This window comes from Heterocephalus glaber, unplaced genomic scaffold (assembly GCF_053883595.1).
Source record: "Heterocephalus glaber isolate CG9 unplaced genomic scaffold, H.glaber_assembly_v1.0 deba00001600, whole genome shotgun sequence".
Lineage (NCBI taxonomy): Eukaryota > Metazoa > Chordata > Mammalia > Rodentia > Bathyergidae > Heterocephalus > Heterocephalus glaber.
The window spans coordinates 16,968,656-16,985,620 of record NW_028258372.1 but is presented as its reverse complement, the minus strand read 5'-3'; the positions used below and the strand labels follow the sequence as shown (position 1 = coordinate 16,985,620).

At 36.5% G+C, this 16,965-nt stretch overlaps 1 protein-coding gene and 1 pseudogene across 5 annotated transcripts in view; one reads left to right on the top strand and one right to left on the bottom strand.

The window, feature by feature from the left end:
• The window catches only part of Soat1 (sterol O-acyltransferase 1), a 67,127-nt gene that overhangs the window by 24,064 nt on the left and 26,098 nt on the right, over nt 1-16,965 (bottom strand). For 4 of the 5 annotated variants that reach the window (XM_013075417.3, XM_021265353.2, XM_021265352.2 and 1 more), the window contains 3 exons: nt 13,022-13,080; nt 2,787-2,938; nt 929-988 (listed from right to left, as the gene is read on the bottom strand). In XM_013075417.3, coding sequence (XP_012930871.1) covers nt 929-988; nt 2,787-2,938; nt 13,022-13,080 — 271 coding nt within the window. The remainder of the gene's footprint in view (nt 1-928; nt 989-2,786; nt 2,939-13,021; nt 13,081-16,965) is intronic. The other variant, XM_021265354.2, reaches the window with a different exon arrangement.
• LOC147823114 (U4 spliceosomal RNA) lies at nt 10,053-10,136 on the top strand (annotated as a pseudogene).

Sequence of the window (16,965 nt, the reverse complement as noted above, 5' to 3'; positions counted from 1 at the left end):
GGCAAAACACTGAAATGGAATTTTATTGCATGTTTACAAAACTCCAGCTTTCTCAGAGTTAAGAATCACAGTTCAAAAACAAAACAAAAAACAGAAGCACAGCTCAATCTGGCTCATAAAGTAAATTTTAATAAACATTAAAGTGCATTTTTAAGAAAACACATTAAAAGACAACATAATTTTTCACCAAACCAACTATTTCAAATGATCACTAAACCACGTTAAAATTCAGAAGAATTCCAATAAATAACTGAATGAGCAAACAAACTACTCAGAGAATGTGAAAGTACCTAAAGTACAACTTTAATTGTCAATTCACAAATGCAGTTACCACAATGAATTCACATCATGTGGATTTTATTTTAAACATATTAGGCAATCAGGGTTTTAAAATAAGTAAGAAAACTAGGCTCTCACCAAAAACAGAGAAGAAAAATATAACTTATGTATTATATTAGGAAGACAGTAACTCCAAAACTCTCTCAATAAAAAAACTTCTTTTCTTAAGCGCAAGGACCCGAGTTCGATCCTGATACCAAAAAAAAAAAAAAATCAACTTATTTTCTCTTTGACAAAACAATTCTCTGCAATACAACCTTCAGGAATTTCTCAGAGGATGGTAACTGGTCTAATCACTAACTCTTCCTTTAAAACTAGATCCAGAACCAAGAGATCAGTAAAAACAAAGAGGAAGAAAATGATGGCACACACCTGGCTGTATAGCGAGCTCAAGGCCAGCCTGAACTACATAGCAAGATCTTGTCTCAAAAAAAAAAAAAGAAGAAGAAAGCAAGAAAGAGACTGCACACATACAAAAAGAATTATCAAAACTAATGATTAATATGGATACAGAAGAAACTCATTAAATATGAATCAAGTCAACTTTTTTATGTAATTCAAATTAATAACAAAAGCAAAAAATACTCACTCCAAGAGAGAGCGTCTTGAAATAAAAACCTTTCCTTGTTCTGGAGGTGCTCTCATATCTCTGGGAAAAGCAACAAATTACAATAAAATATAAGTAATCCAACTATTATAAGAAACATAATTCCATGGACAAGGAAAAGAATATTACTAATTCCAACATCTAACAATTATTTTTTCACTGTTTTCCAGGTACTGTATTAAGGTTTTATACATGTTTATCTCATTTACTCCATTTGAGGCATGGAGCCAAAAGGACTTTAAAGCATGTGAAATCACTTGCTCAAGCCCAAAACAGAGGAGAAGCTATAGAGATGGATTTCAACCCAGACAATCTGACTCAAGTCCAGATGTATAACTGAGGCAATGAAGTAGCCACCTAACAGGAGACAAGCAGGGAGCCCTACTTTTGGGTGGTAAGAGAGAGAAAGAAAGCAAATATACACAGGATAAGGAAGCAGGACACACAGGGAGCAGGGAGGGGCCCCATAAAAGTAAAATGCCTCCTTTGTGCATGGTGACTCTCTGTGGAGTACTCAACTGCTCTGTCTGTGGAGTAGCTTTGTTGTCTGTGTTTCTTTCCTACCATAAACTACATTAGTCTTGAACCTGGCCTATGTGTGATTTCCAACCATGCCTCGCTAGCACCCCATGCTAGCAGGTGACATTTATGAACAATTTTGAGGCAGATGCAAGCATACCTATTTAGGATAGAAGAGATGTCAGACACATCTATCCTCAGCACCACTCAAAAGGTCTCCATACTCAGGCCCTATGGAAAGGCATTCCCTAAATCACATGTTGGCAACCACTCTTCTTACTCTTGGATATTCCCTGAGGTCATGGAGAATGCTCCAGCCATACTGTACTCCAGGCATATATGGTTAAGGGTTTGTCCTCCAAAACTGCACTGATATTTATGATACCTTTCCTAATGCCAAAGGACTTTCACAACCCCCAACAATCTTTATGGCTGCCTCCAGGTATTAAAAACATATTTTAGCATGTAGCATTACCATCTCCTTTAGAAGTTTGTAACACCAGCACTTCTGTCAGCTACTGCGCTCAGAACTGTTCTCCAGAACGGGCAAGATTAGCACAGAGACCACAGGGCATAAGTTGAGGACACACCAGAAAGGCAAATTAGCATACATTAGCCTTTGATAGCCTTCCTCTTTTATTCTGGACTGGCCAGTTAGAAAACTATGTAACAAGTGTACTCTACATTATTACAAGTATAATGTACAGACTACAAATAATAATAGGGAGTTATATAATGATGTGATTAAAAGCAAGGACTTTAGAGACAGACTCTGGATTCAAATCTCTACATTATAATCTTCGACAACATTAAAGTGCTTTATGCTTCAGCTTAATAATCTGTAATGTGCAGTTATAGTACCTCATAAGGTCATTATTTCATTTAAATAAGTTATTACATACAAAGCACTTAATCATTGGTTCTATTATTTTATTTTATTAGCCAGTATTTCTTTTTTTTTTTTTTTTGAGACAGCATCTTGATATGTAGTTCAGGCTGGCCTTGAACTCTGTGTAGCCCAGGTTGGCCTTGAACTCATGGTGATCCTCCTGCCTCAGCCTCCCAAGTGCTAGGATTACAGGCGTGTGCCACCATGCCCAGCTGCCAGTATTCTTAAGAGGTATGCGTGTATGTTATAATCCACATATTAAGAAGAAAAAAAATCACTCTTCAAGGGATTAAATAACTTTCCCAATTTAACATACACCCAATAAAAAGTAGTTACAGGATATGAATCAAGGCTTTACCGTAGTCTACATTCTGACCCTGGGCTATGCTAGAGTAGATATTTACATTAAGAGAAAACAACATACATACTTACTTAGTTCTGTGGTTGGTTTTCATTTCTTCAAGAATGGAAAAAGTTGTAAGAGCACTCCCACCGTTGTCTAATGAGGCAGATTTTTCAATGAGGCTGGTCACAATATCATCAAAGTGACTACCAACTTCCTTCAAAAATAGTGGCTTCAAATGCTAGAATTTTACAACATATAAAGGAAAACATAATGAATGAGCACATACTGTGAGTCATTAACATTTATCTAAAGATCTGTCTTAAACAGAATTGGTTCAAAAGAAAGCCACTCTAAATAAGTGAATTCACTGGAATGAAAGCAGAAAAATAATTTCTATAGCTGATTTGCTTTAGAAATGGCTACAAAAAAAGGAATATAGTGATTTCCTACCCTTAAAATAATTTATACCTGGGCTAGGGATTTAGCTCAGTTTCTGGCGCCTGCCTCCCAAGCGCAAGGTCCTGAGTTCAATCCCCGGTACAAAAAAAAGAAGTATAAAAATAATTCATACCTTTCTAAGCACAAATTAAGATACCAAAGTAATTGCCTACTGAACTCCTACAAATGATACACAAAATCAAAATAAAATAAAACTATTTCTTTTCATATTTCTATTTAGAAAACAAAAAATTTTATATATTTCTACTATATAATTACTACAATTTTAAGTCTTTTTTTCTAAAGCAATCCCTTCACCTCAAGTAGTCATCATTTATTTTAGAACTTTCTATTTATACCTGAATTTCTACAATGTTTATTCCTACCTCCTTTACTAAGGATATATTTATCTAACCATAAAACTCTTATGTGTAAGCCAGACATGGTGGCACATGCCTGTAATCCCAGTATTTGGGAGGCTGAGACAGGAGAATCATCACAAGTTTGAGGCCAGCCTGGGCTACATAGTGAGTTCGAGGCCAGCCTATACTGCACAGTGAGACCCTGACTCAAAAAAACAAAAACAAAAAACCCATTTATATTTATATGTGTACATATGTGTGTATATATGCTCAGATATTCACATTTTCATGTAATAGTATGAGGAATTTTAGCAACAGAGAATACAAATGGAGAGGTACGTTTTGGGGACATAATAGAGAGGGTCTATGTTCCCTTGAAGAAAGAATAGTGTGTAAAATTATTTTTTCCACATTAATAATATTTTAGTTTCTTTATTCCATTTAAATTATATGCCCATCTTAATTTTCAAATCTTTTAATAGGAAGTACCCCAAACCACCAACAAAAGTGACACAAAGAAAAAAGGTTCTTCTGTCATTTAATCTCTATAATTAGACTAATTAATAAAAAAGGGTTTTGTTCCATGTAGAAATACACTAAAAGAGAAGGGAAAGAATTTCCTCATTCTACTCAGGGCTAGGTCCAGTTCTGGGCACCATCCTAGATGTTAGACATACAACAATGTACAAACCCAGACCCTGTCCTAGAGGAACTGGGGCAGAGAGGATGTATATTATGCCACATGGTACCACAGAAAGAAAGAAAGTGGGGGTATGGGTATATTACTTTTCATACACAGGCGGGGGGGGGGGGATCAAAGATGACATCTGAAGAAAGTAAGAGGGCAAGCTGGTAGATATCTATGAGTAAAGTACCAGAAGAAGGAAGAATGTAAAATGTCCCTGAGGCAGGAATACCCGTGGCAAATTCCAAAAAGAGCAAGGATGAAGGACCTGTGGTTAAGGCAAGAATATTAAGAGTTGAGGTCAGAAAACAAGAGGTAGGAAGGAGGGAGGTTAAACCACATAAGGTCTCAGCACTCTGAGCTGTTCTTATGTCTCAGCTCCTCAACATTTTACTCAATATTAAAATAGAAGACCGGAATCTTGAGATGTGGCAAAGGTATTCAAGCTGTTTCTTTTAGCTAGAATTCTTCACATTATGGCACCAGTCCATTTCCAATTAAGAATTGGGTTAAATACATGAGAAGGGGGCCGGGGATTTAGCTCAGAGGTTCCGCTGCCTGCCTCGCAAGTGCAAGGTCCCAAGTTCGATTCCAGGTACCAAAAAAAAAAATACATGAGAAGCATGAAAAAAAATATAATGAATGTTTTACAAATATCAGTAAAGCTGCTGAAATTATGTTCTAACGCATCCAACTTAAACTGAATAGTCACCTTCTAATGGCACAGGCTCGTATGCCTTATAATACTCGGCCACAGGCAAATGTACAGGCTTTGCTTGTGTCTTACAATGAAGAAAGACATTAAATAAATTACTAATGGTACAGTAAATCCCACAAAAGGTCTGTTCAGATGATAGTAGAACAAAGAGAGACAGGATGTAAAAGAAAAGAAATCATAGGTATATCTCAATAGTATGAAGCCCACTATGAAGTGTAAGTTTCTAGCATCCTTGCACATTTCTTTCATACCCTTATGACCCTAGAAGAACATTGCCGGGGGTATCCTGAGCTTATAAGGCTATTGTTTTTTTCTTGTTTTGTTTGTTTTGAGACAGGGTCTCACTATGTAGCCCAGGCTGACCTTGAACTCTCCACGATGCTCCTGCCTCAGCCTCCCAAGTGTGAGATTACAGATGTGAGCCACCATGCCCGGCAAGGTTCCTATTCTAATAGGATTAATTCTCATCTTTTTTTTCCTGCAGTAAAATTTATATGTGGGTAGTTCAACAAGCCAAGGTAACTATCTAAATCTGCCACATTCCTATATATAGCATTAAAATAAGATCCCTAAAATGCTGGTTTCTTGCACCTTTCTCCTCTTTTTCTGAGGAATTACAGTTGATGAAACCTGTTGCCACTGGATCACCAGGAAAAACTGTTACTGTGAACACCATTAAGTTTCTTTACACTCCTCTTTTCACAGATCCTAGTAGTGATGACAACAAAGAGTAATTGCTTGTTGACATATGCTTGTAATCAATTCCAGCTTCTCAAGAGACTAAGGTAAAAGAATTAAAGGTTCCAGGCCAGTGTGACCAATTTAGCAAGACTCTATCTCAAAATAACATTTCTAGCCAGGGATTTAGCTCAGTGGTTCCGCAGCCTGCCTCACAAGCAAAAGGTCCCGAGTTTGATCCCTGGTACCAAAAAAATAATAATAACAATAATATTAATCAAAATAACATTTCTAAAAAGGCCTGGGGGTGTAGCTCAATGGCAGTGTACTTTTGCCTAGCATGTGTGAGGCTCTGGGTCCAATCCCCAGTAAAAGGAAGAGGGTGATGATTGCTTATTACTATCACTCCTTTGTAAGAGGAAACACAGGGCTGAGATTTAGCTCAGTGGTGCTGCCGCCTGCCTCACAAGTGCAAGGTCCTAAGTTCGATTCCTGGTACCCAAAAAAAGAGAGGGAATACAGAAAAATACAATCAAAGTAGTCCACTTCTGTCTTTTCGCAAGTTCTTCTAGTGCACGAAGCTGTTATCAATGAGAACTTCAAAATGTGATCATAAATCTAAGTAATATTTAACACAAGTAGCCTGAAAAGGATGTTGAAGTCACAGGCTTTTTGATTTCCTCTCAACTTCGTAACTATTAATATTAATTTCAATTGGTCAATGAACCATGGTCTCCCCACCATGATGAATGGATGGAGGAAGAAAGGGAAAGGAAGGAGGGCAGAAGGAAGAAAAGAAGAAGGAATAAAGGAGTGAGTTAACTTGAAGTTAGAAAAAAAAGGTGCTTAGATAATACTGTAAAGAGAATTACTATATTTTAGAGCTCAAAGAAACTTTATTTTAAATAAGCAGCTGAATTAGATAAACTTTTTTTTTTAAATCAGCATCAGGACAACATCAGAGCATGAGAGTTGGGGCTGCAGTTCCAGAGCTCAAAAGCTGCATGTCTTTATTCCTTCAGCAAAACAGTAATTAAAAGAGTTACAGTGTTCTCTATTTCACAATAGTTAGTCTTATCTGCTTACTGAGACACAGTGAGACTAAACACCTGCTGCATGACCTTGTCCATACTGCACATGTGTGGTTGAGTATGTTAGGTCACTCTTAGATAACTGTGGCCCATTATGTGCATGTCCCTGAGAGCGGAGTCATGTCCTTAAGTGTCCTCAGATACTCTCAGATGCCCAGGCTTAAGTATAGGCAGAAGTAAAACCCCACATCTCATCCCCTCAGTGGCATATATAATCACATTGTTGTTGTCACAATGCAGCTTGTAGCCATCCATCGCCAGGTAGATTTCAAAGATTTTTATCACTGAGCATAAACAATCAAGTAATATCAGATCGATTTGTTTTCTATATCCATCAGTACATTTTCTGGTAAACAATTTAATCTCAGTTATCTTAACTGCTCCCTAACATGTAACATGTAATCACTCCTTGAGTGCAGTCAAAGACATTTTCCAAAGGGTTTACCTAATGTCCTTTGCCAGGCAGGCCTCCACGATAGTGGAGTTTTCTAACTCCTGGATAGTTTTCCTTAGTTGTCATCTAGGAGATACCTCTCACTGTTGAGGGAAGTCAAATCATGTCCTCTTTTGGTATCCATATCATTTGTTCGTTTCGTTGCCTGCTACTGACCCATCCCCAGGCCAAGAAAGCTTTTCCAGACTCTGTACAGTGGCTTTTACATCACCTTCCAAGTATTTCGGTGGAACCTCCAAAATGATATAGGGGAAAATATGTACCTCCCAACCTGCTAAATGTCAGATACACCAAGTTCGTATTCCCCAAAGTCGAAGAATGAATTCTAAGGAAGAACAGAGTTTAAGAGTAGGAAAATTTGGGGGGAATGAGTATGGGGAATAGGAATAGCTCTTCAGACATTGGAGGGGTCCCCAAATGGGTTGCCCAAAAGACAATATTTCTTAAAAAAGATAGAAGTTTCCAACAAAAAAGTTGGATTTAAAATGAGAAAAGGAAAACAAATGAGAAAAGGTCATTTATGGATAAATAAAATAACCCTTTCAAAGGTATAGAGATGTAAAACAAATTATAAAGTAGGTGAAACACAAAGGGAACCAATCAGTGTGTAACATTTTCAGCTTCTCAAAAATTTAAGTTACTTTATCACAATGTATTAAAAACAAGTTTAAAGAAAATTATGCTCCAGCTCCACAAATCATGTGGTGGTCGTTACTAGGTCATGTTACTAAGGTATGAATTGCTTGTTTCTTTGACTCACTGCTGGCTCTGCAGAAAACCTTTCAACCCCACAATAACATGGAACCAGAAATCTGACCTTTCTAGGCAGAACTAATAATGCAATGAAACAAGAAACTAGAATTTTAGGTCTTATTCTAAACTGATTCCTCAGAGAAGTCACCCCTGACAATACTCTTCTCTTATTGCATAGTGCTCTTTTCCTTTGTTGCACTTAATATAATTTGTAAGTCTTCATAGTTCTACCTCTCCTAATAACTTTAAAAATCACATCTTTTTGTTAATCATATATCCAGCATTCAGTAAAGTAACTGACAAATGACTTTGTAATCTCCAAACAGCTTTTAAAACCAGCCTGGAACCAAAACTCCTATTCATACTACTGCTGGTTAATTCAATCTTTAGTATAATGTACATAGAAGGCAGTTATTTTTAAAAGTACCTAGTCTTGATTTCTTTTTTTTGTACTGGGGATCAAACTCAGGACCCTGTGCTTGTGAAGAAGGCGGTGGCACCACTGAGCTAAATCCCCAGCCCTTAAGTCTTGATTTCTTCTAGAAGCTTTAATTAAGGGAAGGGGACTTAAAAATCAATTGGTATTGTTAATATCAGCTGTTATTTATTGTATGACTGCTGTATGCTGAATCTCTTAGGAACTGTAATGTATTATTTCTAGTCTTAAAACAATGTTTGAAGTAAGCATTATAATTCCTATTTTAAAATGGAAGACCTAGACTTACAAAAGTCAAGCAACTTGGAAAGGTTCCTAGCCACACAGCAAAACCAATGCAGGACATCAAGCAAAATGGCAGATGGCTTTCCCATTACAAGGTCAAGGAAATACTCAGTAAACTATAAAAAAAGAGAGAAATCCTCAAGTGGCCAAAATGAACAGAGAATCTGCAGCCAGAGGAGTAAATGTCAGCTGAAAGCCTGGACCCCACGGAGATTTTAGAGGTGCCACATTGAGGCTCCAGGACACCTGTTGATGGTATGACACCCATGTGGGTGGCCTGAGGCTTCCTTGGAGGAGGTGGGAATGTTGATATGAGCTCTGTAGAAAAGTAAGAGCATCAAAGAGAGGCACAATCCTTAAAAGGAGATTCAAAAGTGCTGCCTACAAGCTGAAGACGCAAACTGTCTGTCTTCAGTCTTGGATGCAGGGGGAAGAAAAAAACATCTGCCAGAAATACAAATGGAGTCATTGTGCATGGAATGGGTTAAGTGTCCGTATTTTTTTTTTCAGTACTGGAAAAAAGCCCAGGGCCTCACACACACTAGGCAAGTGCTCTACCACTAAGCTATACTCTCAGCCCCAGAGTACAGATTCATACTACCTGTGAGCCCTAAGAGTCCAAGGAGAAAAACTAACATAATACTTGGTTTAAAATCATTGAAATCTCTGGGATCTCAGCAGATTTTTCGTCTAATGCAAAATAACTCTGTAGAGACAATGTAGCAACTCCAGGGACATAGGAGTCATCCAGAAAAAACAAAACCTACTGACAAGGAGCTCACAATAACAAGTGACACATGATGTGAAGAAATGAGCCTCCTCTGTGAACAGAAGCCTGCAGACACCTGCAGCAGTTAATAGGCACCTCAAGGACTGCACATCCGGCATGACCTGTATAATTTTTCATACAGAATTCTTTGTATGTTGCTCGACAACAAATAAAAATACGGGACACTCAATTAAATCTGAATTTCAGATAAATAACAAATAACTTTTTAAATCTAAATTTTTAAATGTCTCAAATTTAATTAAAAAATATTCACTGTACCTAAAATTCAAATTCAACTACTATAATGCATTTTACCTAACAACTCTAGTCTGTAGAAATAGAGATGCCCAGTAAGACTGACAGACTACCCATTCCCTTGACTATACAGAACAATGAAGAAAAAAACCCAAAAATTACAGAACAATGAATTCTGAGCATACGTTTTAATTACATTGATTACATGTAATCAATACACGATTGTGTCATAAACTATTGGTGCTCAAGGGGACCTTGAAGACAGCTATCCACTATTCTTACCTTAAAGATCAGGGGAAGAACAATCAATGAAGATGTGACAAACTGGCAATCTTCTTGCCTTTGCCTCCCAAAATGTTGGGATTACAGACAGCCTTGTGCCACCACAGCCAGCTCAAAAATTCTCCTTTTTAAAAAGTTTTAATTTAAACTTTGCGCAATGGCAGTATTGTAGCCAATGAGGTTCATCTGAGGTGCAATTATTGTTAATTAAAAAGTTTTAATTTAATCCCTTGAAACGTTTTCCTTTTTCTCCTTTTCTCACCATCTCCTCCTCCTCCTCCCCCATTCTACTTCCCACTCCATAATCCCTTTTCTCTTTGTGTTTGTGATTCTTTATGGAAAAATGTTCCTCTCACTTCAGGTATTTTTCCCTACTAAAACTCCTTACAGAGTTTTGGTTGATGCTTACGGAAAATATCTTTGCCAATAATTCACTATGACCTGGACTTACGACATCAACTTGTATTTGACAATTAGAAACAAAGCCAAACTGCATTTTTCTGAGGCTATATTACTGACTGCTGACATTTAACTGGTTTTTTAAGTATAACTGTTAACAATAACTCAAGTTGCACTAACTGACAGTAACTCAGATGGGCAACTCTGAAAATATCAATTTCCTGTCCCATTCTAGCCACCATTTTTTTTTTTTAAATCTTGGACAACGACTGAATTTTCCCACCAACCTAAGACTGTTTCCAAGTTTTTATGACATTAATTAGAAAAACAAGAATCCTCACATGGCACCCAATACACCTCCACAGATGAAATCACTGACCAAATAAGCACTATGATTAATTTTAACAAATGGCTCTCTCATTGCCACAAGCACCTGGGCTCCATACCTAGCTAACTCCCACCCACAGCAGCCGAGCCTATAAACCAGCACCCACACAGGACAAACCCTGACCTTAGATTTTAAAAATATATAGCAATGATAGACAAGACAGACAGACTCTTCACTGATTTGAAACTTAACTTTACAAATAGAACATAGTAGGACTTTGTGTTCTTGCTGGGAAGGAGCAAAAAGGAATAGATAAAGAATTAGAAACAAATCTAGATGTCCTGCCTGAATGAGGAATAATTGGTCAAAAAACACTAGTAAACCATAAAAATGAGAATTATTTATTTCAATCATTAAATTTGTAAGACTGAGAGCTCACTTCAGCAGCACATATACTAAAAAAAAATTGTTGGGCCAGGGATTTAGCTCAGTGGTTCTGCCACCTGCTTTGCAAGTGTAAGGTCCTGAGTGTGATCCCCAGCACCAAAAAAAAAAAAATTGTTACACCACCCCTCGAAAATAACTCATGTACCAATATGTTAACTATTTGTTTCTTGGCTAAAATTATAAGTTAATCACTCAGGAAAACAGAAACTGCCTAATAATAGCCACTTGTGGTGACACATGTCTGTAATCCCAGAACTCTGGGAAGCTGAGGCAGGAGGACTGCAAGTTCAAGCCAAGTCTGGGCAACTCAGGGAGACCCTGTCTCAAAATAAAAAATAAAATAGGTCTGGGGATGTAACTTAGTGCCAAGGCCCTGGGTTCGATCACCAGTACTAGGGGATGGAAAGTGATTACCTAACAATCAAGTTTATTTTTTTTAGCAAAACATTTACTGGTACATTTTAGATATACATAATAACATTCATCACAGGGAATTTGTACCAGTACATGATATATCTTGCTTATTTTTTCCCATCCCCTCCTTATGTACAAAAGCTTTGTTTCCATTTTTTCCTTAAATTTTCCTTTTTTTTCCTTGTTCTCTCTTTCCTTTCCTAACAATCAAGTTTAAACAGTCTCTCATAACTGAACAACAAAGTACTCGTCAGAGAAGACATTCTCCAGAAATGGAGAGTAGGAGTCTAGACTCAGTTTCAAGTACAGCAAATACACCTTCTAAATACATTTTATAAAGCAATACAATATGTGGTTGTTTTGTAGACATCACAAGTACATGAACAGGATGAAGGGAAGAGTAATCTCTTAATGTTGAGCAAATAGGTTCTTATAATACTTCTAGTGACATAACTTCTGGACTCAAAAAGTGCCATATTTCAAACAATCACATCAAAGGGAAAATGATATGCCCTTGACCTTGGAAGATAACTGAAAAACTAGCTCTGATAATAACAAAGACACTGATATCAAAGTGAAAATAATCTTACATTCATTTTTATGTTTTTAAACATCCTAAATTTAAATAACCTGAAGTAAAAGCATATGTGCATGCACAAATACATATAATTAAATTTATAACTAAAACATGTCTATTCCATCTGTATCACTGGATATTTATATATTCAGGTTGATTAATTTTGGAAGTGATCTCACTGGAAAAAAAGGGGAGCTGCCTTGGACTTGAAGTCAATGTACATTCAGGCAAACCTAAGTATTAGATTATAATTTTTTTTTAAAGTATCCTTTGCCGAGTATGGTGGCACATACCTATAATCCTAGCTGAGTCAGGAGCATCACAACTTCAAGCCCAGGCTGAGCAATTTAGCAACTTAGAAGACCTTGTCTCATAATAAAAAGGGCGAGAATATAGTTCAGTGTGCTGGGAATGTAGCTCAGTGTGAAGGCCCTGGGTTCAATACCCTCCCCAAAAGTATTCTTTTTCCTACAATTTCCTAAAGGTATGATCAATTACATGTACAAGTTAGAGTCCATTTGAAATGACTCCATATTGGTTTGTTTTTTTTTAAATAATTTCTACTTCCCTAACAGAAAATCTACTTCTAGAGTCAGAGTTGGCTTTTACTGGAGGCCTATCTACTACGAATCATGATAAAATCTTTATAAAGCATTAATACATACAACTATATCAGCCATTAACACAGTTCACTAAGATCAAGATTTGCCAGTAAAAGCCAGCAAATGACAATGAAGGATGAGAGGAGAGATAAGAGCAAAGTGTGTTCTTATGCAGGATGAGAAACTGGCAAAGATCTTATTTTCTTGTTCCCTAGCAAGAAAATGTCAACTGATGAGAAAGGTAAATACTTTTTAAAGCAATTTAACATTAACATTTTTTAAAGTTACTAAACAAAGCTCTTTACCTAAAACTCTACATCTACGTTTCTGAAAGAGGAAGTTACTTACCTCTGCCTCTGCTGCCAACTGTTTCTTCTTTGCTATCAACAGTTTTATGTCAATTTGACCTAACAGAAGAAAAAAAACAAGCTTTAACAGATACAGCTATCTATTAGCATTATTTAAATCATTAAGTTGGAAAATAAGCAAATACAGAAATGATCGTGGAAATTATGGTACAACCACAAAATATGACAAAGCCCTTAAAAGTAAAGCATGGGCAGTCTGAGAATTTAGCTCAGTGGTTCTGCCGCCTGCCTCGCAAGTGCAAGGTCCAGAGTCAGATTACCAGTACCAAAAAAAAAAGTTAACTATGGGCAAAATAAGTAGAAGGAAATTTACACATAAAAATATTAAGAAAAAAAGAACAAAACTATAAACATACAGTACTGACAACTATGTTAATTACATGATTCTATAAATCCAATTCTAACAGTGTAAGACTCTAGATTCTCTAAGTAGACCCTACAACAGAGAGTACTCAGATACTAAGTAAAATATTAAAACTAAAATATATTTTAAGCTTATTGCCAAGCTGGTACAAATCTACATAGGCAAAGAAATAAATGAAACTAGAACCTTGGGGATACATGAAAAATGCATGGGTTCTTGACAAATGTTTGAAACCCTGAGTTCTACATTGGCAGCCACACAGGTATAAACAGTGTAACACAGGTTTAACAGTATAACATCTAAAAGTAAGAACTCTTAAGGCTACATCCTTGGTAGTCAAGACAGAAACAACAGAAGGGAACAGTGAGGAATGAATGTGTCTCTACTTGATGCTGTTCAGATGGGAAAAAGATGTCTCCCAAGAATTTATAACCCCTCCCTTACAAGATTTGCAACCTAAATTCACATTATCTGTGTGGTCTCAATAACAAGAAGTGTATTTATTTTAAAGCAAACCCATATTGTGTCCTCAGACTATGGGCAGATGCAAATTCAATTCCTCCCTGGAAGATTATAATATCAAACAAAGCCTTAAAGAATTCCAACAGATACAGTTTCAAGAAAAAAGGATAAGCTCATAATTAAATCATAAAACAGACCAGGAAACAAAGCAACATAAATGAGAAACAGCAAAAACGAAAACCAAGTGACTCAAATTAGAAAAATTAAAGATATAAGATTGTCTTTATAGGAAATAAAATAAGAATGTTTAAGGAATAAAAAGAACAAAATAGATTTTTCAAAATGAAAAATAAACTTGAAATTTCAAGCTTAGTGGATGATTAAACACACCTCAAATGGGAATGTAGATTTTTGAAAATCTAAAATATAGAGCAGAGAAATAGTGATGGAAAATACTAGAAATATTAAAAGACATGGAAGAGATCCCACCAAGTGGCCAATAGGAGCCAGGAGCCAACAGGGCTGTGCTGAAGAAGGATGGTGACAAGTCCACAACAGATTATTTCTGACTTAGAATGTCTGCAGATTCTCTTAGGGTGAAGTCATTATGTTATACAGTTTTATGATGAACATAAATGATCACAAAGACACAATGGTTCACAAAAAGGCTCAGAGAACAAGATATAAAATTGCCAATGAGCCAAGAATTATAAAACAAAATGTCATACCTCAATCAGGAAAGACTACAAAGGAGGCCAAAGATTATATCCAAAACTTTTGAGCTCATCAGAGCTTTGTAATATCTGTAGTAAATGAATGCTATCATAAAATGACATAAAAAATAACAAAATAAATGGAAAGATAATCAATCTTCATTGACTGAAAAACAATATTAAAAAAGACAATGTTAAGATGGCAATACTTCTCAATTTAATCTATAGATTCAAAGCAATCCTCATCAAAATTTCAGCCGCCTTCTTTGCAGGAACTGGCAAAATTAATTTTCAAATCCATATGGAAATTCTAAGGACCCAAAGAGCCAGAAAAATCTTGAAAAAGTTGGAAGACACTGCAAAATTTTAAAGACAGACAATGGAATAGAATTAAGAGTCCAGAAATAAAGACATTATCAATTGATTTTTCAAAGGGGTGCCAAAAGAATTGAGGAAAGAGTAGTCTTTTTAACAAATGGTGTTAAGAGAATGGACCGTGAACTCACACCAATGTAGAAACTTAATTTTAAAAGGTCAAATATCTAAAAGCAATTAAGAGCTTAAAACTGCATTTTTTTAACTGTATATCCTTTTACTGGTACATTTTAGGTATACAATATAATGACATTCATCATTGGAAATTTGCACCTTTACATAATCTCTCTTGGTTCTTATTTTTTCCCAATTCCCCTGCCCCTCCCTTCAACCCCTCCATCCCTCCCTATTTACAAAGACTGTTTCCTTTTTTTCATTTTCTCATATTAATTCCATTCCCTTCTTTCCTTTCCCCGACCCTTCTTTCCTTTCCCAACCCCTCCCACTTCCCCTTCCCCTTTGCCCCTTTTCTTCCTATTTCACATTATCTATTATACCTTTTAGTCCTTATTTACGCTTTCAGTTTCTCACAAGAGAGAAACTATTCAGTATTTACATGTGTGTCCTATTTATTTCACTTAAGTATATCGCCTCAATGTGCATCCATTTAGCAATAAATGTCTCTAATTTCTCATTTTTATGGCTGAGTAGTACTCCGTTTTATTAAAACACACACACACACACACACACACACATACACACACACATTTTCTTTATCCAGTCTCCAGTTGATGGGCATTTGGGCTGTTTCCAAGTTTTAGCTATTACAAACTGTGCTCCTATGAAACAGTGGTGCACATATATTACTGTGGTATGATTCTTTTAATTCTTTGGGGAAGATACCCAGCAGGGGAACAGCTGGGTCAAATGGGACTTCCAGTCCTAGTTCTTTGAGGTATCTCCATACTGATTTCCACAGTGGTTGCACCAGTCTATACTCCCAACAGCAGTGGAGCAGGGTTCCTCTTTCCCCACAGCCCGACAGCATTTGTTATTGGTTGATGTCTTGATAGCAGCCATTCTTTCTGGAGGTGAAATCTCAGTGTTTTCATTTGCATCTCTAAAATGACCAGTGATGTTGAATATTTTTTCATATGTTTATTTGCCATTTCTACTTCTTTGTGTGAGAAATGTCTGTTCATTTCAGATGCACATTTTTGGATTGGGTCTTTAAATTATGGAGGTCTGATTTTTTAAAATTCTTTATAGATTCTAGATAGTAGAACTTTGTCTGAGGGACCGCTGGTGAAAATTTTTTCCCACATTGTGGGTTGTCTCTTCACACTGCTGGTGGTTTCTCTTGCTGTGCAGAAGCTTTTTAGGAAGAAGATATCCCACTTGTTGATTGTTTGTGGTAGTTCACAGGCAACTGAAGTTTTTTTCATAAAATCTTTTCCTATACCAATGTCTTCAAGACTTCTACCTAATCTCTGTTCCAGCTGGTTCAGCATTTCTGTTTTAATATTTAGATCTTTAATCCATTTAGATTTTAGTTTAGTGCATGGTGAGAGATATAGGCCTAGATTTAGTCTTTGGCAAGTTGAAACCCAATTTCTCCAGCATCGTTTAGTAAAGAGGCTATCTTTCCTCCAATGAGGGTGGTTGGCTCCTTTGTCAAAGATGAGGTGGCTGAGTGTGTCTGAAGTTGTTTCTGCATCTTTTAATCTGTTCCACTGGTCCTCAGGTCTGTTTCTTTGCCAGTACCATGCTGTTTTTATCACAGCAGCTCTGTAGTATAGTTTCAAGTCAGGGTTTGTAATACCCCCTGCCATGTCTCTGTTACCTAGAACTGCTTTTGATATTCTGGGTCTCTTCTTGTTCCAAATGAATTTTTGGATTGTTTTCTCAAGGTCCATGAAGTATGCTGCTGGCATTTCAACTGGGATTGCATTGAATCTATATAGCAAAAACTGCATTTTTGAAATGTAGTTTATTTGAAATGCTAGATAACAGAACTGTTTCAGATTTTGGAATTTCTTGGATTTTGGAATATCTACATAGATTTTACTG